This window comes from Podarcis cretensis, assembly GCF_951804945.1.
Source record: "Podarcis cretensis genome assembly, chromosome: 17".
Lineage (NCBI taxonomy): Eukaryota > Metazoa > Chordata > Lepidosauria > Squamata > Lacertidae > Podarcis > Podarcis cretensis.
Window position 1 is genome coordinate 38,383,260 of NC_137187.1, and position 22,145 is coordinate 38,405,404.

Sequence of the window (22,145 nt, forward strand, 5' to 3'; positions counted from 1 at the left end):
AGCAGGAGTTGGGCGGGAAGGGGGGTGAGGTGTAGCCCCTTTGGAAGATGAGTATGGCAAAGAGGAGGGCAGAGCTTGTTCAACAAGCCACAGAAGATGAGTGACAGGAAAAGTTCCTTGAAAGCAGGAAGTGGAGAAAGGCAAACTCTATAGAGTTGTGCACATATACTGCAATTCCACAGAAGTAGAAAAAGAATCAAGAATGTGAAATGCTCCCAATTCTTTAAACTTTAATGTTAATTTTGTTCCTTAAAAGCAAGCTCCTAGACCTTATACTCATGCCTGCCAATAAATGCTTGTAACTGTGTACAAAACTGCCTGTTAAATCTCAGAAGTTATCCCTGTATGCTTTTTGACGAGCGGTCAAGATGGACCTCTTGTTTTCCCTCCTCCTGCAATGCTCACTTGTGCTGCTGCTTTGCTAAGCTGATCATTGTTGCTTTTGCAGATTTTTAAATTTTAATTGTGATGTTTTTTGTTGCTTTTGCAGATTTTAAAATTTTAATTGTGATGTTTTTCCTAACCCACCCGGGACCATTTGGTGAAGGGCGGGCTATAGCGCCAATAGAATTAAATATGTGTTTTCCCGAGACTTCCGGCTTAGCGCCTCTGGCAATGGTGGAGCTCCTCCGATCAGGAGGGACCGGCTCCGTGAAAAACAGGGTCTGACCGCCACGGTGAAGGCGGAGACCCTCAGAAATCACAGACGGAAGAAGTCTGTGAATCTGGGATTCGGCTGGCACCTTCTGCACCCCCCCTACTCGCAGGGAGACCCGGTATCGGGAATCCGGAGCAACGTGGGGTGAGAGGCGCGGTGCTTTGAATCAACCGCTTATTTCACGGAGCGAAGCCGCATTGCTGCTGTCGGAGAGCGCTGACTTTTTTCCTGTGGACAATTGGATTTTAAACAACAACCCGTGAGTAGAACGGGAAATTGGACTTTTAAAATAATTTAATTTGGCACCGAACGGGGAAGGTTCAAACAGGAAGTCCACCTTCCCTTTCTGTAAACAGACTGAAGCAAAGTAGTTCTTAACTAAGGTTTTGGAAAGTCTTACGTAAAGGATTAAAATTCCACTGATTGAAACTATTGATTTAGACCAAGTGAACTTGCAGGAGGTGAAAAATTAAAAATCGAAGCATCACGTCTCTGAACCTGGGAACGGCTTGCAAAAAGTCCATCGACGGTAAACAGGATAAATTTGACAGCTGGCTTTAAAACAGGACAAATTTGACAGCTAGCTTTAAAAGAAAGACACTGTTTCTACTGTCCGCTTCTGCACCTAAAAAGAATAAAAGGTAACTGGAAACTGTTACTAATTTACTTTTGGAATTGTGCTGGAAAGGATTGATACAAATGGAGACTGTCTTCCTCTAGAGGGAGTTTTGGGACATTGTTACAAGAGTGCAGCTGGGAAATTGGCCTTAAGATACAAGACTGTGAGAAACTAGTTCTGACCTTGAACATCTTAAGAATGTCGGCAAAGGAAGAAGTAGCGCCTGTACTGAAAAGGACAATCTATCTGTTGGGAAAGCTGCATAAACAGATAGATGTCATGGCTACTAATATTGATATTTTGGGAACAAAAGTGGGTATCAACATAGAAGTCGACAAGAACCCGGCACAGGAATCTTTCTTAACTGAACAAATTGATGAACTAGAGAAGGAGAAAGTTGCTGTTGTTGAATATAAAGCAAAACAAGGGGAAGCCTTAACCCTAAAGAGGCAAATGGAGGATTACAACTTGAGGCCTTATATGACTGTAATTAGGAGAAGCCAGTTTTTGAAGATGGGTGCCTGGCCTGATCTGGAAAAGGAAAGGTGGAGAGATCCCCTTATGCAGGGATCAAATGACTTTTGGAATATGAATTTGAGCCAGGAGGAGATGGGAGCTTTTGGGGCCTTTGGACTTGGAAGAATTGTGAAACAAGATTTGGAATACTTTGTGGGCCCTGGCTTTAACTATGGAAGTCTGGCGGACCTGTCAAGAAGGAATATAAGCATCGTTGGGTTGGAGCTCCCCCGAGATCTGCTTTTTAGCATCAAGGATTGTCAAGAAGATCAGCAGAAGGGAAGTGAAGAAGAGTTAAGAGCCTCGGATATAAGATCTCCAGGTTGATGGACGCGGGGAGGTTGACGGAACTTTCGGCAGGGGCCGAGACCGGGGAGGGGAGACGGTGGAAGAAGATTGGGAATTTGAAGTGTATATATGGAGATTTAAAAAAAAAAAAATTAATGAGAGATGGAAAAGTTGTGGAATGAAACTTTTATGACCCTAGGGGAAATGTTTTAAGAGATTAAGTTCAAATATATTAGTTTTAATGAGAAATAAGATTAAACAAAGTAAAAATGGATGATGAATTGGTGAAAGAAGAGAATGTTTTGGAAATAATTTAAAGTTTATCTGCAGAAACATTGTAGAATTAAGGAATGTTAGAAGGTTGTTGGAATGAAGTAATGTGGTTTTAGCAGAAATGATATAAAGGACTGGGTTAAAATTGATTTTTTAATTGGTGAGAGACGAGAATTTCAGTATATTAAGATAAATTATTAGGATAAAAACAAAGCTGGAAAGGATTTGCTGAGACATCTAATTGAACTAGAATACAAAGGGGGGAGGGGGGAGGAGGTCAAGGAAATACGTAAAGGAAAGAAAGTTATGTAAAGGTTTGATTTGTTGTTTTTTTATCAACTGTTTGTATCTTTTGTGTTTTTTTTTCTTTTTTGTCCTTTTCTTTTTTGTATTTTTGTAATCTTTAAAATTTGAATAAATACTATTTAAAAACTAAATATGTGTTTTCCCAACCCGAGAGAGACGTTGACAGGCAGAGAGGCAGAAGCAGGGGGGGGGGGGAGTGGAAATGCGACATACTGGGCAGCCTCTTGTGCAACAGCAAGCTCCTCCTCTCCCTGCGCGGCGTCTCGTCAATCTGCAGGTCCTCCTCAGAGTCCATATCGGGGGCTTCAGCATCCGATGGGCTGTGGGGAACTTGTGCCAGTGCCCCTTTATGGCTCCGGCTGCGTTCAGAGGCCTTGATTTTCCTGCTAGGAGAAAACATTACGACTGGTCAGGCACGTGCCTCTCATGGCCCCGATCCAACAGCTGCTGTACACAGCTCGGTACTGTTTTGGGTGCCCCATACCATTTTCTCTGTACAAATATCTGTACATCACGAAAATCTGCCTTTACAGTTACCGTATTTTTCGCCCCATAGGACGCACTTTTTCCCCTCCAAAAATGAAGGGGAAATCTGGGTGCGTCCTATGGGGCGAATGCAGGCTTTCGCTGAAGCTTGGAGAGCGAAAGGGGTCAGTGCGCACCGACCCCTCTATGTGACATCCTTTTATATATTTGAACATGGCTATCATATCACCCCTTAACCTCCTTTTCTCCAGGCTAAACATGCCCAGCTCCCTTAGCCGTTCCTCATAAGGCATCGTTTCCAGGCTTTTGACCATTTTGGTTGCCCTCCTCTGGACACGTTCCAGTTTGTCAGTGTCCTTCTTGAACTGTGGTGCCCAGAACTGGACACAGTACTCCAGGTGAGGTCTGACCAGAGCAGGGTATCTCCTCATACCCTGTGTCTTGGCAGCAGGGGCTTGAGGTGTATTACGTGGGAAAGTCCCACAGCTGCTGCCATAACTCCTTTTGATGCCTTTGCTTCTGCCTCAGCTTGGGAAGCAGTGGGTGTAGGCACAGTTCTCGAGATCCAGGGCTATGGAAGGGTGGCGGATTTGGCCCTCTCAAGCTTCTAACTGACAATCTCTGAGGTAACCCCTAGGCAGCGGTGAAGGTGGCAGGCCAGAATTGCTGGAACATCACCAGCTCAGCTCTCCATTCTGTCTTGCTTTCCCATCCCGCCCGGCCCCTCTTGCACATCATAATGCAGGCACAGAAAAGCGAACCTGGCGCCCCGGCCGTTGGCGACCATCATGGGCAGCTCCTCCTCCGTCAGGTCAGGTTCCCCATCTGTGTCTTCCAGGCTGGAACTTGGCAGGTCAAACTGGAAAGGAAAAGGTGGGTAGGCTACAGGAGGCCAGAAGGGGGTGATGCTATATGCTAATCAGAAAGCGAGTTCAAAGCTTCAGGAGACAGGTACCCCAAGTCTTTCTCCCTCTTTCCCCCAATCCATCTGGACTCAAAACTCGCCTTCTGGAGAACCCCACTGTGCAGCCCCCTCTGAGTATGCGCAGCACAGTCACAATGGCAGCTCACCTCCTCCTGGCCAGGACTCTCTGCCTTCAGGGCCTGCTGCTTGTATTTGTCCAGTAGCTCCTGCTCCAAGGCTTTGACCGAGGCAACGTACTTCCGGCTGGCCTTCTGCTGGCTCAGCTCCTTGGGGCTCTGGTCTCCCCTTTTGGTGGCTGCACCAGGCTGGGTACCCCTCTGCAATCCAAATGGGCTGCCTGTCTTCCCAATGTTCTGCTGGAATATATCCTGGAAGAGCGTGAGCATCAGAACCCGAAGGAGACATCGCTCCCACTCCCCCCCCAGCCCTTAACGTAGACCTGATGCTATGAAATGCTGCTGGGCTGGGCCCTGCCTTCTGCTGCGCTTTACAAACCAAGAGGGAGGCATTTGCCAGTCGGAAAAACCTGTCTGGTATCCCCCCAGGACAGAAAGACCAAGCTTGCAAGTCCTCTGTGCATGTGTTTGGGCTGCCAGAATATATGCTTTTCTCTACGGTGTGGTATAAACAGCCAGGCTACAGTCTCTGCCATGGCTGCTCTGAGCACACCACGAACATGATCCAGCAAGCTGTGGAATTACTGGCCAAAGAGCCAATGGGATGAGCCCCTCTTCCCTCACATGGGTGAAGTGAAAGTTGAACCGGGTGAAGTGAAAGTTGAGCCTTTCTGAGCTCTCACTCTTGGCCACTAAGTTACACTCAGTCACATGCCCCAGACACAGTGTGGGGTCTGCTTGCAAGGGAACACTCCAGTCTCTATGGGGTATATCAACTCATGAGCAGAGATGCCAACCTATTGATTCAAAAGGCTAACTGGAACTAGCAGATCTGCTTGCAACAGGCACACCGGCAACCACCCAGGGCTTCTGCTTCAAGCAGCGCAGCATGGAAGCACAATGACCTGTGAGCACATCTCCTATTTGGAAGGAACAACATCTTATAAGCACCAAAGCTGCAGGGAACGAGATGTGACAGTCATCCAGACATTCATCAAAAGGAATACTGCAGGGGACTTTGTTCCTCTTTAACAAGGCACCAACATAACTACAACAAGCCCCAAAGTGTAGCCCTAGCCCTAGTCAATGGACCTACCAGGTGCTGGCCCTAAGCTATACCAGGCTGTTTATAGTATATCCTGCAGGCAGCTGTAATAAACTGTGGCAAACCCTCACCTACTGGTCTGCCCAGATAATGTAAGAATAGCCTGCTGGATTAGGCCAAGGGCCCATCTAGTCCAGCATCCTGTTCTCACAGGAAACCAGCAAACAGAACCTGAGCCCAAGAGCCCTCTCTCCTCTTGGTCTTTGGAAGCATGGCTGCCCCAGCTGCGGAGGTAGAGAACAGCCACCCTGGCTCTTAGCCAGACAGCCTTGCATGAATTTGTCTAATCATCTTTTGAAGCCATCCAAGTTGGTGGCCATCCTTTTTTTTATACGATACGATAATCTTTATTGTCATTGTCCCATACAGAACAACGAAATTGAAAAAATCTACATCAGACATTCAAAAACCAACAAGCCTGCTATCCTAGCCTGGTTAGCCCCCTAAAAACTCTGATACCCCATAATTAAATACAATATACTCCCATAGAGACTACCTTACACTGCATTTAAAACCAAAATTGCATTTGAATAGAAACTGTTTCTCAGACGGCTAGTCCTAGTCTTTATAACCCTGTACCTTCTTCCAGAAGGCAGAAGGTGAAAGAGATCATTTCTGGGGTGCGCACTGTCCTGCACTACCTCTGCAGCTTTCTTATGGCACCTGGAGGAGTGCACCCAATTATTCTCTTCACAGTCTTTTCCTATAGCAATTGCATCTGAGATGAAAAGGGCACTCAAGGCTGGACAGAAATGGTGCTACTCTCAACGCTGCTCCCCATCTCGGAATACAGGCCCCTCAATGCCAGGAGGAAATGGCCCAGCTTCCTTCTCATACTCACTTCCACGAGCCTGATCTCCTTGGCCAGGTCTTTGATGAGCTGCGCTGGGCGCACTGTGCCAGGGATTTCTTCCTCGTGCTCTGCCAGGGCCTGAGGAGGAGGAGATCAGGTTGCTGCAAGCTCTGCCCCTCTGTGCCCAACGGAAGTGCCACTGGCAAAGGGGTGTGGCTGGCAGCAAGCACCTCTCCAAAAGGAGTGGGACTTCAGCTCCCAGCAGCCCCAACCAGTAGGGCCCAGGGGTCAGGGATGAAGGGAGTTGGGAGTCCAACAACTTCTGAAATGCCACAGGATCCCACCCACAACTTTCCTCCCCCTTCAAATTCTTGGGATTTGGGCTTAGACCTTACAGAGGTGGTCAACCTGTGTCCAAGCTGCACCGCTTCAGACTGCAAGCGGAGGCTCAGGCCTGAATGCTTCTCCATACAAAATAAAAATGGCGTCCACAGAAAGGAAATGCGCCAGGGAGAAAGTTTATAGACTCGCTTTCTCCCTGATGTGCAGGCTGGTGGAGTCTATGAGGTGTTTTTGTCTATTCTTGACTGCTGGCAGGAGGGCAGGCAAGCTTTGCCCTGAGTCCATCAGAACCCTGGACAGCAACCCCACACAAAGAGCTGCAGCTCCAGAAAGGCCCTTCTTGCAACACTTTACCTCCTTCTTAGTCCAGGAGCGGAAGGCTGTGTTCAAGGCTTTGGCCCCGTGAACCAAATAAGCAGCCGGGTGTCTGCGATTCTCTCGAAGGCCTGTTGTGGGAGACAGAGCGCATTAGCAGCAGGAGCTCTCATGCCCAGCAGCTTTGTGGGGGCACGGAGGGGGCACTGCATGGAGGGGAGGACCAAATACCCACCTCGGAAGATATCCAGGAGGTGTTTGCCAACGTACCAGCAGATGGTTTCAAAGTTGGGAAACTTGAAGAGGTCAGCTGTGCTGAGACGCTTTTCAATCTCATAGGCTCTGGGCAGGAGGAAACAAAAAGACCAGTGAGGTTATGTAGGCTCTAAAACCATGGAATTCTGTGCCAGAGGAACTTAAATTTGGTGATCAGAAACACACCCCAAAACGAATTCTGTAAATTAAATCTATTTGCACAATTTCAAATCCTTTGTCCTGCTCTCTGCCAACTGCTTGAAGGCACAAGGAGTTTCGAAGGCCCCTCAAGACCCAGCCGGGCAACCTCCAGAAGCCGGGCAACTTCCTCAGCAGTTCCACCGGCATTATCAGTGTAACCATAAGGACTAGAAACTGGCACTTTTAAAAACTGAAATTCACTCAGTATCCCATTCTGTGGTCTCACAGAAATCAAGACATGCACACAGCTCTGGATCCAGCCAACACTGAGCAGGGGGCGCAGAGCATCATGCTGAACAGCACGTTCTGTTCTGTGATTATGTTTCTCTCCTGGCTCTGATCCCATTTAGGAACATAAAGGAAGCTTTTACACCAAGTTAGATCATTGGTCTGTCTTTACAGACTGGCAGAGATTCTCCAGGGTTTCAGATCAGAGTCATTCCCACCCTTATGTGGAGACTAGATCAGGGACCTTCTGCATGCCAAAGGGTGTGCTCCACCGGTGATCGAGTCTCCTCCCCGCCACTTCCCAAGATGCCTCGCTGCAGACCAGCAAAGCGCTCCCAGCCAAACTCACTTGAGCTGCATCTCAATGTTGAGACTGTGTAGGAAGTTTCCCCCAAAGGCCAGGCAGTCAATAGGAGTCAACACGGCATGGATCCAACCTGAAAGTGGAAGGAGGAAGCAGTCACATGGACGAAGGTCTGGGCCTCCCAGAAGGACTCATGGCTTATGAGAGGAAAGGGAAAGGGTGCCCCCAGCCGCTAGATGCAGCTGGACTTCACCACATTTTGAGCTGCAGCTTATTCTGTGTCAATGCAAGTCACTCACAATGGAAGGAGAGGTGTCCCTGAGTGGGAGAAAAACAAAGGCCCCAGGAGTAGCAGCGGCCACGAAAGTGGCAGGCAGGAGCTGGACTGACTCAATACCTGTGGGTATGAAGAGTGTCTGGCCCTGCCGGACGGGGCAGCGATAACATCGGTCCACCTGGTCCCCAAAAAACAACTCGTTCTGATTGGAAGAGCTGCTCCAGGCTTCAAAGAGGGTCAAGTTGGCAGCAGTGGGACGCACTAGGTAGAAGATCTTTTCTCCCTGCGAGGAACAGATGGTAGTGAAAAGGAGCTGACACACCACTTCTAATGTTTAGGGGCAAAAGAGCTGGCAAACAGGGCAAAAGCAGATGCTATGAAGTGCAGAGAGGGCTGGGGTAACAGAAGGATGCATCCTGTTGCACAAGGGGGCATTTAATGTGCAGCAAGCAAACAGCATGGCTGCTATCAAGTCTGCAGAGTCCAGCTCCTTGCCTCAGCCTCAAGGCAGGCTGATTTGGAGTGTCAGAGAATTACACAGAGGACAACCACAATGCTTGTTGTGGTTTCCCCTTGTGCTTGTATGGAATTGTGACACACACACACCCAGCCAGGTCTACTTTCCTGCCATTCAAACAATGTTTATTGGCCTGTAGATGTAAAAAACCCCTCCAATTTCTGACATCCTTTAAACACCTGAAATTTACCTATTCCATTCTTAATCCTCTTTCTTCTCTGAACTCAACATACTCCGTTTCTTCAGCCTCCGTCTATGGGGGCTTCAACCACCTAACAAGAGGCAGTTCTTGCCAGAAAAGAAAATGAAGAAGAGTACCAGCTCCAGAAATGGAGCAGCAGCAGTAAAAACAGCCAGCAGCTTCTGGAGTAAGGATGGAACAGGAGATGTGAAGATCAAACCGGAAGCAAGAAATCGCTCCCTGCTGCTCAGTTTTGCTAGGCCAGGCATGATACCCAAACAAGCTCATATTGCTAAGCAAACTGCCTAGCTTCATTCCTCATAGAACAGAAAGCATAAACACAAGGACAGCAGACTCATCTGACTGTATACCAGTTGCCACCTCAGACTCCAGGCCTGGTGCTCCAGGCTAATTTTTATCCTCCTACTCAGGCAAATGGCTCTTGAACCCTTCACCCCAATATGCCACCTTAGCATGTGCAAAATGGATTTCTTTCTAAACGAAAATATTTGGGGAGAGGGTGGGAAAAAGACAATGAAACATTCAACCATCACCCGGAATCTGAAGTGGAAGTACATCCGGGAGGTCTGCTGGTTCTGTGGCTCAGCTCTAAGATCAAGCTCCCTTCCTGCCCACCCCCAGGCCTTCATATTCTTACCCGCAGCACATGGTACCAGACAGAGGTGCCACCAAAGTCAATGTGGAAGTCCGTGTAGCTGTCTCGCACCCCCATCAGGCAGTACTTCTGCACGTTGGGACGCTCAAACACCGACTCGCCTGGCCACAAGTTCTCTACCCAGGACAATTTGCGCACAATCTTTGGAGTCTCCACCAAATTAGAGAGCCTGAAAAATTGTGAAGGAAGAACAAGTTAACTCGTCCATCTTCCAGAGATTTCTCCTGACAGGATTTTAGAACAGTAATCCAGTACAGTGGTGCCCCGCAAGACGAATGCCTCGCAAGACGAAAAACCCGCTAGATGAAAGGGTTTTCTGTTTTTCGAGGCGCTTCGCAAGACGAATTTCCCTATGGGCTTGCTTCGCAAGACGAAAACGTCTTGCGAGTCTTGCGATTTTTTTCGCTTTCCCCCCCTTTTTCTAAGCCGCTAAGCCGCTAATAGCGCTAATCCGCTAAGCCGCTAATAGGGTTGCTTCGCAAGGCGAAAAAACCGCAAGACGAAGAGACTCGCGGAACGGATTCTTTTCGTCGTGCGAGGCACCACTGTAGAAAGATGAGTGGATTTAGACCAAGAACATTGCATTTCAAATCCATACTCATTCAAGGAGTCACTTGGGCAAGTAACTCTCTTTCTCTGCCTTATTTCTCCATCTGCAATATGGGTACCACATAGGATGGGATGGGATTAAAATCTAAATAATAATTATTTATTATTTATTATTTATTATTTATTATTTATACCTCACCCATCTCGCTGAGCTTCCCCAGCGACTCTGGGCATTAAATATTAAAAACTTCCCTAAACAGGGCTGCCTTCAGATGTCTTTTAAAAATAGGATAGCTGCTTATTTCCTTGATATCTGATGGGAGGGCGTTCCACAGGGCGGGCACCACTACCGAGAAGGCCCTCTGTCTGGTTCCCAATAATAATAGCAGCTACTTTTAATATTTATATAGGGCTTTTGGAGTGTTCAAATTACAATACACTGTCTCAATATATCACTGTAAGAATAAGTCAGTATAACTATCATCCCCAGGTGGTGCGAAGAGGGACTCAGGCTGAGAAAACAGTGTCTCACCTCAGCCCATTTAGTAGGTTCATGATCAAGGGCCAAACAACCCATTACATGGGGAAGAATGTGCTAGGACCCCCCCCCCCCTTAAAATAAAGGCAGGAAAGGAAGCCTGGGAACTGCAACTGTGAGTGGAAAAGCAGCAGGTGCTTAACCCTTTCGCCTCCTACTCTTTGTAAACTCAAAATTGTACAGACTCCATCTGCTTTTCCATCTGCAAACAAAAAGAAATGTGGACCCTGCATGATATATGAGGAGAGCAGCTCTTAGGAAGGGCAATATTGAATGTGAAAACAATGGGAAGGGAAAGGGTTAAGCAGTTATTCTCTTGGCTGCTATATAATTTAAAATGCCTTCCTTCTCTTTTTGTCCCTCCAGCCATCCCTATCCCTGTTGTTTGACTTCAGCTCCCATCAGCTTATCAGCTTGGCCAATGGTCAAGCTGATGAGTTGTAGCAAAACATCAATTTGAGGCCACAGGTTCCCCACACCTGATCTTCGCACTCCAACTAATGTGTATCATGAGCTTTCAGAAGAAATGCCCATATTCTTTTTCATATTCAAAACTGCTTCCAATGACCTGCTAAAAGCCCAACAGGTACACAAGAAACGTATCTATCGGGGGGGGGGGGGAATGGACACACACCCATTTGTGAGAAAGGGAAGAACAAGAAGAGACAGATTTCTGTTGCACCCCCACAATAGCAAAGACACTTAGCGAGGAGAGGGATACTATTGCTTAGTAGGGAGGGAGATACTACAGCTTCATGGCAAAAGTGGGGATTCTCCAGCTCCAGGGTTTCTCTCTGCTGGGTAGGGTGAATACTGGGGAAAATGAAGGACAAGGACACACAGCTGCTTTCATATCCCCCTTTTCCTTGCCTGGTCTCAGAGAATTCGAGGCTGATGACGTTCAGTACTTTCTCCCGGCGACTGCTGGAGTAATATCTGACAAAGTCACCCAGGCGCATCTTCAGGTCGGCCTGGCGAGTCACGTCAATCACATCAATCTCCTTGTCAGCTCCTGTTGAAAAAAGAACCGACACGCCGGGCAGCTCAGATAATGGGGCTAGTGTCCGAGAGGGCTGCAGTCGCGGGAGATGGCAGGGCAGTCCTGTTCTCACCCCTCGCGAGCTTCATGGCTAGTTGGAATCTCTTTGCAGGGTTTCCCCACCAATGTGGCGCAATGAACTGTCAGACGTTCAGCACTGCCAACATCTCCGCTCCTCTCCTCCAGCACCTTGGCCAGCAACTGCTATCAAAGGGCCAGAAACCCACTGTTCCCCATTACCTGCTGCTTCCACACACATATCTTTTGCCTTTGGGGTGGCATTTGTGGAGCAGGAGGACAAGTAAGTCAGCATAGACATGCACCCTCCAAGACGCTGGGAAACAAATAATGGCACTAGGGGGATAACCAACCCACGTGGCTAAAGATAAGACTTCTTCTCCCTATTTATTCTCATCGAACACAACCACGGAAGAAAGGACGAATAAGATTATTCCCACAGACTACCGTATTTTTCGCCCTATAAGACGCACCTGACCATAAGACACACCTAGTTTTAGAGGAGGCGCTGCGTAGATTCAGATTCAGCTTTCCTTCTCTGCGCAGCACCTCTCCAGCGAAGCGAAGTCAGAACAGCAAGAGGGATCGCTGCTTTCGCTGCGCAGAGATCCCTCTTGCTGTTCTGGCTTCAGCGATAGCTGTGCAGCCTGCATTTGCTCCATAAGACGCACACACATTTCCCCTTACTTTTTAGGAGGGAAAAGGTGCGCTTATAGAGCGAAAAAATACGGTATTTTTCTCTCCATGCAATCATACGCAAAATGCAATTGCAAGTAACCACACCGCCTCTGCGATGAAAGGACAACATTACACCAAGCTGTGTGACTTGCTGGCTCCCTTTCCTGACTGCAATGAATGAAGCACCCAACACATAGGTCTCCTTTGGCCACCCTGCCAGCAATGCTCCCCTGCTACTCACCCACATAATGCTCCACATCCCGCACGGTGAAGGAAGGCGGAGGAAGGGTCATGCCCAGACCATCCTTCTTCAGGACAAGGATGGGGACGCTGAAGCTGTTCTCCTCCAGAAACTCCACAGTCAGCTGGGTCCCGCTTGGCTTTAGGATAACCTCGTCCGCACTGGGGAAGCAGCGGTGGGGGGGGGGGGGAGTCAGGCCCAAGAGCAACAAGCCAATCCTAAGTTTCTATCCCTTAGGTAAATTTTGCTGGAAGCCACCCAGAGTGGCAGGAGAAACTCAGCCAGATGGGTGAGGTATAAATAAATTATTATTATTATTATTATTATTATTATTATTAGTTATTATTAGTGCATCTGTCACAGAACACAGAGAGTCCACCACAGACTCAGCTGATTGCCCTAGCCTTCTATGTTATATGACTTGGTTTGCTACTTGCTGTGGTGGGAGGAGGCTCCCCCCCCCACCTCCCCACCCCCCGCAGCTGCAGCCTAGAAGACTCTCTTTGGAGACGCTCTGTGCAGCAGTGGGGTGGGGCAGGACCAAGGGTGTGAGCAGCTGCAGGGAGATTCCCCAAGGAGTCAGAAGGGAAGTCAGAAAACAATATATCATCTCAGGGCTCAACTGCCCATTGAGTAAGAAATCAGGATCACATGGAATGGTGGAAAAGCGTGAAGCACAATATCTTTGATTGAAAAGTAGGTGGTGGAGACCATCTTACAGGCAGCACTCAAGAGGCACAGAGGCCACTCTGAGCTCACCAAGTTCAGCCAATCTATGGAGTGGCTCTGTAGTCCTGCACGTGAACTGCGTGAGGTGGACAATTGACCACTTGCTGTATTTTAAGTACACCACCACCACCACCAAGCCCCTTTAGCAGCTGAGTCACTAATAGAGGACTTTGAACCTGGTCACCTTTACTCAGGATAACATAGGTCAGGCATAGGCAAACTCTGGCCCTCCAGATGTTTGGGACTACAATTCCCATCATCCCCAGCTAACAGGACCAGTGGTCAGGGATGATGGGAATTGTAGTCCCAAACATCTGAAGGGCCAGAGTTTGCCTATACCTGACATAGGCGCTGACTTACCCTTTAACCCTTTAACCCTCTGCAAAGGCAGAGGGAAATGAACGTGAGATCCCACAGTGATGAAATCCTCATTTTAACTATAGCTAAAGGAGTCCTGATGTTAAAAGAGCCCTGATGTTACAGCTGTACCATTCATCCCATCCTGCACAAAGTTGCTGGGAAACAAAGCCCCAGACAGAGAGCTTCTACCCGAGCAGGCAGGTTTGGAATAAAAAGGGCTTGTCCACAGTGCATTCTTGGCCTTCTGGAACAAAAGCTTCCCTCTACCTGAATACCAGCTACCCTGTAACATGGATTTTGGAAAGTCTTCCTTCTTTCCTCTTGGGTCACCCAAAAATCACCAAGCATGTGCCCACCTAGGGAACGTCCTGCTGCGAAGTTCCTTGATGAACAGACTGCTTCCAGTCTTCACCGCCTTGCCAACCTCTTTGACCGCACATGAGTCAGGCTGTTTTTGGGTCCCCCGGCGCCGCTTCACTGTCAGGGGGAGGGGAAAGCAAGTTAGTAAAAGGGGGGGGGGAGAGAAAAAGACATAAGCAGAGGAAGGTGACAAAGATACTGAAGGAGCTAAGAGAATACTCCTGATGAGGTTACAAACAAACAAAACACACACACCTGTAGTCAAGGGCCTACACATGAGTAGGTCTGTGCTAAACGAAACCTCCAGCTAAAGGCGTCCTCCTAAGACCCTAAATTGTGGGTCAGCTATTGGGCTAGACCAGGGACAGTCCATTTTTCAACACTGTATCTTTCTTTAATGGTTGCATAAATGAGAGAACTTGCAAAGAATAAGTTTCTAAAAACTCTGTACTGCTGCTGGAACTCCCTTATCCCCACAATGATTAAACATGGAGATATGGCAACATCAGCAGAGATGCATATACACCACAATGTTCTAAAGCAGAGGAGAAGAACTGAATGAGATATTGGACAAAATTCAGTTTCCTTCAACTCTCAGCCTACATTCAAAAACAAACAAACAAAAAAACCCACCCAAATTTCCACTCCTGGTGGTTGCAAAAGATTCTCTTGAAAGTGTGTGGGCAATACCTGCTGAAATTACAGAAGCCAGAAGAGTAGGTGAAACTTTCCAGAGGATTAGACTGAGGTCCTTACCCCTCTTCTAAACTAACAAATACTGTACATTACTTTAAAAAATAAACTCTGTAAAATAATGGAACAACGCAAACAGTTTATGCAAATCTGCATAAACTGGAATGATGTAAAACATTCAAAACGCAAACAGACTGTGCCAATTGAGATGAACAGCACACATCTGCATAACTTGTAAGGGTTGCAGAACCAGCTTGCCTGAGTACAGAATTTTTATGTACTCAGTTCTGAAAAATTAAGTCCTGCCGACCGTATGGTCGGCGGTTCGAATCCCCGCGACGGGGTGAGCTCCCGTCTTTTGGTCCCAGCTCCTGCCCACCTAGCAGTTCAAAAGCACCCCTAAGTACAAGTAGATAAATAGGTACCGCTTTATAGTGGGAAGGTAAACAGTGTTTACGTGTGCTGCGCTGGTGCTGGCTCACCAGAGCAGCTTTGTCACGCTGGCCACGTGACCCGGAAGTGTCTCCGGACAGCGCTGGCTCCCGGCCTCTTAAGTGAGATGAGCGCACAACCCTAGAGTCAGACATGACTGGCCCATACGGGCAGGGGTACCTTTACCTTTATTAGTCAAAAAGCACTGGATTGAATACTGGATAACTGAAAACAGCAAAGCTGCAAGGGAGGCAGGAAATTTGGGACAGGAGTCCCTGAGGCACTGTGCAAAGCCACAAATGCTTTCCCTGATCTCTGTTCTTGCATCCTTTAGCAGACACATTGTGTTTTTATATTACAGAATTTTTCTCTTGAACCACAAGGAGTAGCACTTTAAAAAAAAGAGAAGCTCTCATTCATAGGGATTTGATCAATACACCAGATTTTGTGATTTGTGATGAGACAGCATCCATGCAGGAATTAGTATACAATTATATCCTATTAAGCCTTCATCCCACTGAAAAATCACAGCAGGACCATAACTTACTGACAGATGGTCCATGAAGAAGTTGGCAGTTAGGGCAGTGATACAAGTCAATGTCGGCTGCTGCATCCTCTTCTACTCCAACACAGCTTGAAGAGAGAAAGTCAGTCACACACCTCTCCAAAAGACAGACAACAACCACTATAACAGGTATGGGAAGACTGTGGCCTCCAGCTGTCATTAGACTACAACTCACATCATCCCTGACCACTGGCCATACTGGCTGAGGCTGATGGAGCTGGAGTCCAACCACAATTGGAAGGTCACAGGTTCTACACTTGCTCTAAAAGAAGCAATATCCCCAAAATCTACAACCACCCAGCCCTAGATGACCACCCTGTACAAGCTCAGAGACAGTTTCTTCTAACTCTGAAACACAGGAACTGTACCCTAAGTCAGAGCGCCTAGTTTGTATATATAATGTCTCCAGTTCAAGGGCATGCAAGAGGAATGGGACAGTCATCTGCCAGAAACCTCAAAGATACACAGGACACTTCACTTGGCTAGACAGGTCCTTTCCAGTTTAAGGCAACCCTTTCTATTCTAAGCCAGCATGTCCTGAGGACCTGATGGAATTGCAGACAAATGCTCCTTAAAAGATAAACACCCCACGTTCCAACATCCACACTCTTTGTTTAAGAAGTTGCACCTAGTTGCTCATTTTTTAATCAACTGTCTGTCCATTCCATCCTGCGACCTGGTAGTGAAGGCATCTTCACCTATTAATGTCCTAGAAGGGAGTGTGAGAAATAGCTGTGTGAGAGGCTCTGCATGCAGTTGCTACCAGTTGAAAAAAACGCTGGCTAAATGAAGGAACAATCTGAAATTTAATCCAGATACGACTGTTGGTGATGGGTGTCTGACAGTTTGGCAAAAAACAGAGTACTCTACCATCAACCCTATGAGAGGAATTCCAGGAGCGACCACCAGTATTAAATTTACGGCATGTAATGCCCTAAGAGAAAATATTATGAAAATGATTTACAGGTGGTACATGACCCCAGTTAAGCTTGCGAAGATTTATCATCTGCCCAATAATAAATGTTGGAAACGTAATGAGACTGAAGGTACCTTCTTTCACCTTTGGTGGACCTGCCCAAAGATTAAAGCCTTTTGGGAAATGATTTATAATGAAATTAAGAAGGTACTTAAATGTACTTTTCACAAGAAACCAGAGGCATTCCTCTTGGGCATGGTCGGCCAATTGGTGTTAAGGAAGGATAGGACTTTTTTTATGTACGCCACTACAGCAGCAAGGATTCTTCTAGCAAAGTATTGGAAGACACAAGAACTCCCCACGCTGGAAGAATGGCAGACGAAAGTGATTGACTTTATGGGATTGGCAGAAATGACCGGCAGAATCCGTGACCAAGAGAAGGAGACGGTGGAGGAAGACTGGAAGAAGTTCAAAGCTTATCTTAAGAACTGTCACAATATTGATGAGTGCTAAAATGTCAAGGGGAAGGAAGATGCAGAATTGCAGCTGAAAACGTTTGAGGATTTAAGGCGAAATTGAGAAAGATAATAAACTTAAATTTAATTGGCTAAAAGGGTTGCTGAAAAACTGTAAAATAAGGATGCAAAAAGGGTGAGGTATGGGGAAGTCCGAGAAAGGAGGCTTATGAAAATAAGGTTAAGAATTTATATTTGTGTGTTTGTCTGTATTGGTTGATGTTTTTATGTTGTTGTTGTTGTTTTGTTTTAAAATTGGAAAACTAATAAAAATTATTATAAAAAAAGAGAGGAATTCCAGGAGCGAAAGGAGGCAGGTGAAGTTCACCTCAGGTCATGCCCCCGATGGGCCACCCCTGGATGAACTACCAACAACCATCATGTAGAAAAGACCCTAACGTGTTTTTGATATGTTACTATTTTCATTTTATTTTTAGAATATGTATTTGAAGGCCACCTTGGTAGGATCTGTATCCTGAATGGTGGGATATAAACAACTGCAATAAAAATAAAATAAATAAATCCGGCACAACAGAAAGCAGTTCTATGCTCACATCTTCCATGAAACATGACTGCGCTGCATGCAAGTGCAAAAAGAAGCTGTGTGGGGTTGAAACAGCACAATAGAAACAGGATTACAGCTTCTTAAATTTTTGCTGCACTTCTGTAACTTCAGATCCCGCACTTCTATAACTTCAGATCCCTTAATAGCCAGTATGGTCTGATTTAAGCACATTGCTTACCTGTTTGGGAGAACGGCTAACTTATTTTAAGCCTCCACACCAACTGACACTGTAAGAGCTTAGGGCAGGGATGGGGGACAGAGAACTCCTATCATTCCTGGCCACCAGCCACACTTCCTGGGGCTGATGACACCTGAAGAGCTAGTTTCCCCATCCATGACTTAAGGCATGTCAACTGTTTGGCAGGTATAAACATGAAGTCCGCTGGTCAACTCCTGTTTCTATGGATGAATGTCACGGTCCCCCAATCGATTTCTGGCAACCATCCAGAAGCTTCCATTCACAAAGACAGATCAACCCTAAACACCAGATGATGAGGACAGGCAAGAGAGGAAGACCCTTCCTGCCTTCAAGAGGTCTCAGACTGGCCACTTTTAGGAATCAAGCTTTAAATCTTGGCCTGATCCAGCAAGGTGATTCTTAGAGCAACTAGCCCTTTGAGAATTACTGGCATTCTACTCATACTCCTCATGAAGGCACCCAATTAAAGGCAGCACCTCCAAGAGCAGACATACCCTGGATTTAAAGAAACAGGGGCTTTGGAGCCGCTACCTCCAAATGTCAGTTCCCACCCAGTGCCGCCTTCTTCTCACCTGCCGTGGAACCAGTCCTGGCAAACGTCGCACTCAATCATGAAGCGGGTGACATCGTAGGGCAGGCGGCAGAGACAATACACAGGGACAGAGGCCATGGCGGAACCAAGTTCAAGCGAAGGAAGACCCTCCAGGAACCAAACGACGTCCAAGCATCCGCTATGGCAAGTTGAAGGACGTGGTCATGCTGAGGTCTGCAGGAGAGCCAGTCTTGGCCCGGCTGAGTGGGGGCTAAATTATTTCATCCCCCTTACCCACTCCAACTCCCCAAGCACCAACTTCCTTGCAAAATGTGCTTCTTGGATCCTTGAGATGTCCCCCCCCCCAAACAGCAGGGTGGTCTCTTGAACCCCAAAGTTTCGACCTGAAGTTTCACGGGCTGCTTCTGATCATCCGAAGCCCTCCAAGGCAGCCTCCCCAAGTTTGCACCCACTGCCCACCTACTGGGGGGGGGGGAGACCCCCCTCGCCTTCCTGGGATAAAACTTCCCAGGTTTATTTTTTCGGGGGGCAGGATCCCTCTTGCATCTGCTGCAGCCCCAAACTTGCCCGCTGCCTCAGTTTCTCCCCACAGGAGATTCCCAGCTGCTGACAAAGGCGCTGAGGGACATGGCGCTCTCCTTCGGGTCCGGCTCCTCTCGCGGTCAGCCCCCCCCCCCCCACTTCCCAGCCAGGCTCCCCTCGACTCCCGGGAGGAGTCTTGTCCGGAGGGGCTTCCTTCGTCGCGGCCAGAGACGCCTCGCCCCGGGCCCGCAGCGGAGGCGAAGCACCGCCGACTCGCACGCCCCGTCCCGCCGGGCTTCTTCCTCCCTTCCGGGCAGGAGCGCCTAACTCCACGGCGGGGATCGAGGCCTTCTCGCGCCCAAGCGGCTGCGCTGCTTCTCGGCGACTCTAGAGGCCTCGGCCAGGCCCGGGATCCTGCTCTTGCTCCGGCTCCTCAATAAAGTTTATTCAAAACCACGGGGGGGGGAGGGGAGGGGGGGAGGGAGAGACTCGAGGAGGCGCCGGCGGCCATCTTAGGGGAGGCGCAGCGCGGGACGCTTGGGAAGCCATCTTGGGAAGGGACGGAAGAGAGGCCTGCGTCGTAGAGATACGAAGGGGTAGAGCTGCCGTTCCACATCTGAAAGACGGGATAGACGCCATTCCCGCCCCTCGGGAGAGGAGCGAAACGCCGCAGATCCCCGTTCGGCTCTTTAGCGCGGCCGCGCCGGGGAACTGCGGAACTCCCTGCCTCATGAGATCCAGCGCGCGCTTTTGCTCTGCTTTTCTCAGCGCCTGCTAAGAAGCTCATTGCTTAAGCAAACCTACCCAGATGCTTAGAAAGTCGAGGCAATGCGAATCTGTTTCAGTATTTTGACTTTCGTGCTTGCTTGCTGAGTTTCGTTGCGGGGGTTGTTGGTGTGGGTTTTGTTGCATCTTTATTTCAGATCATGTGACTTGTGTGGAAATTATTCAGTTTGGTGGTGGATTCTTTTAAAGGCTTGAAGAAGAAGAAGAAGAAGAAGAAGAAGAAGAAGAAGAAGAAGAAGAAGAAGAAGAACAACAACAACAACAACAACAACAACAACAACAACAACAACAACAACAAATTTGTTGTCTGCGTTTTTCAGTTGATTTAGGATGAATCTGATGCGCTGAATCCATAAATCACATTGGTTTTGCTCAATCAGGTCAAGTTTTTGAGCTATGGCCACATGTCATTTTTTTACATTTTTGTTCACATGTACGCTTGTGTGGAGCATTTTAGAAGAAGTTGGTGGAGGTAAAATGCCATGTCGAATAATTATTTTGATGGGAAATTATTATTTTAATGACAAGAAGTATTCAAGTCAGATAGTTCTGGGTGATTATGTCAAAAAGGGATCAGTTTGAAGTCATAAAACCTCAAAATCTTCCATAAATTGGTGTGCTGTTGATGTGACTGGGCTCAACAGAAAGAACCCGAGCAGCCTCAAGTATCCTGATCTTCAATCAGCACATCGTCCTGTAGCTCATTGTGATGAAATTCCAGTGCCTATCTTCGGAGAACTTCCTGACATTAGTGACGAAGATGCCTCCAGTGTTGAAGGACATGAAGAAGAAGAAGTGGTTCTTGAAGATGATGCTCCACATCCATTTTCCCAAAAGGAGTTGAATGATCTAGTTTGCGACCTCAGCTTGTCAAAGGACTCTGCCGAACTTCCAGATTGAAGGAAAAAAACCTCCTCTCTGACACTGCTCGCATCAGCTTCTTCCGCAACAGGCATCAAAAGTACCTCCGTTTTTTCTCGGAATAGAAGGACTTGGTGTACTGTGCAGATATTGCGCAGCTTCTGCTCAAGCTTGAAGTGCCACAGTACGAACCCAAAGATTGGAGACTGTTCATTGACAGCAGCAGGCGATCACTGACATGTGTTCTGCTACACAACGGCAACCAGTTTGCCTCTATACCTCTGGCTCACTCGAGTACACTGAAGGAGAACTATGAAGCAGTGAAGTATGTGCTGGAGAAAATTGGTTATGATCAGCATAAGTGGTTTATTTGTGTTGACCTGAAGATGGTGACAACAGTCTTGCTTCACCAAGTACCCATGTTTTCTGTGCATGTGGGATAGTAGGGACCGTGCTCAGCATTACACGAAGAAGGACTGGCCTGTGCGGGAGGAATTGGTGCCTTGCAAAGAAAGGAACGTCATCAACGACCCTCTGGTGGACAGAGACAGAATACTCTTCCCACTGCTGCACATCAAGCTCGGCTTAATCAAGCAGTTCACCAAGGCTCTGGACAAGGATGGTGACTGCTTCACTTACTTGTGCCAGGCTTTTCCAGGATTGACCATGGAGATGTTGAAAGCTGGCATCTTTGACGGTCCTCAGATCCGTCAGCTCATCAGAGATCCAGAGTTCGGAAACTCAATGAACAAAGTGGAACTGGAAGCATGGAAGGCATTTGTTCTGGTAGTGAAGAACTTTCTTGGCAACAATAAGGCCAGAAACTACGCAGAATTTGTCAACAACATGCTGACTGCTTTCAGAAACCTGGGCTGCAACATGAGCGTCAAGATGCACTACTTATTTTCACATATGGACCGGTTTCCTGAGAACCTGGGTTCAATGAGTGACGAACAGGGGAAGAGATTCCATCAGGACATGAAAGAGATGGAGACCGGGTATCAAGGTCGCTGGGACGCAGTCATGATGGCTGACTACTGTTGGACTCTGAAGAGAGACCTCCGTGCTGCTGAGCATTCCAGGAGTTCCAAGAAACGGAAGTTCAAGCCCTGAAGTTTGAAAAATGGTGAAGCAACATGCAATTTACGTGTACTTACCTTATCAATGCCCACCATTCAGTTTACAGTAAACCTGACCTGATGGAGAGAAACAGATGCCATTTCCTGATTCAGCAGTGCAAAAATACCCTAAATCAGTTGTAGAAATCTAGACAACATTCAAAAAGTAAAAAATTGTTGCCCAGTGTAATTTTTTATTTATACCCCGCCCTCCCCAGCTAAGGCCGGGCTCAGAGCGGCTTACAAGCAATAATAAAAACAAGTTGAATGATTACAGCTTAAAAACAAAATTAAAATACAACATTAAAATATTACAACATTAAAATAAAATGTAGCCTCAACGCAGGAGGAGAAGGAAAGAAAAAAAGAAAGAGAGGGAGGGAATCAAATTGGCTCCAAGCCAAAGGCCAGGTGGAACAACTCTGTCTTACAGGCCCTGCAGAAAGAAATCAGATCCTGCAGGGCCCTGGTCTCATGAGGCAGAGCGTTCCACCAGGCCAGAGCCAGGGTTGAAAAGCCCTGGCTCT

At 47.5% G+C, this 22,145-nt stretch overlaps 1 protein-coding gene across 2 annotated transcripts in view; it reads right to left on the reverse strand.

Moving 5' to 3' along the window:
- The window catches only part of PHF8 (PHD finger protein 8), a 30,803-nt gene extending 11,395 nt beyond the window's left edge, over nucleotides 1-19,408 (reverse strand). Inside the window, exons 1-14 of one of the 2 annotated variants that reach the window (XM_079960000.1) lie at nucleotides 18,351-19,408; nucleotides 15,566-15,651; nucleotides 13,890-14,010; nucleotides 12,445-12,605; nucleotides 11,339-11,480; nucleotides 9,364-9,550; nucleotides 8,128-8,290; nucleotides 7,776-7,863; nucleotides 6,978-7,084; nucleotides 6,782-6,873; nucleotides 6,134-6,223; nucleotides 4,218-4,439; nucleotides 3,908-4,005; nucleotides 2,874-3,046 (exon numbers count right to left, since the gene is read on the reverse strand). In XM_079960000.1, the coding sequence (XP_079816126.1) occupies nucleotides 2,874-3,046; nucleotides 3,908-4,005; nucleotides 4,218-4,439; nucleotides 6,134-6,223; nucleotides 6,782-6,873; nucleotides 6,978-7,084; nucleotides 7,776-7,863; nucleotides 8,128-8,290; nucleotides 9,364-9,550; nucleotides 11,339-11,480; nucleotides 12,445-12,605; nucleotides 13,890-14,010; nucleotides 15,566-15,651; nucleotides 18,351-18,448 (1,828 nt within the window). In that variant the 5' untranslated portion in view covers nucleotides 18,449-19,408. The remainder of the gene's footprint in view (nucleotides 1-2,873; nucleotides 3,047-3,907; nucleotides 4,006-4,217; nucleotides 4,440-6,133; nucleotides 6,224-6,781; nucleotides 6,874-6,977; nucleotides 7,085-7,775; nucleotides 7,864-8,127; nucleotides 8,291-9,363; nucleotides 9,551-11,338; nucleotides 11,481-12,444; nucleotides 12,606-13,889; nucleotides 14,011-15,565; nucleotides 15,652-18,350) is intronic. The other variant, XM_079960001.1, reaches the window with a different exon arrangement.
- Nucleotides 19,409-22,145: the final 2,737 nt, after the last annotated feature.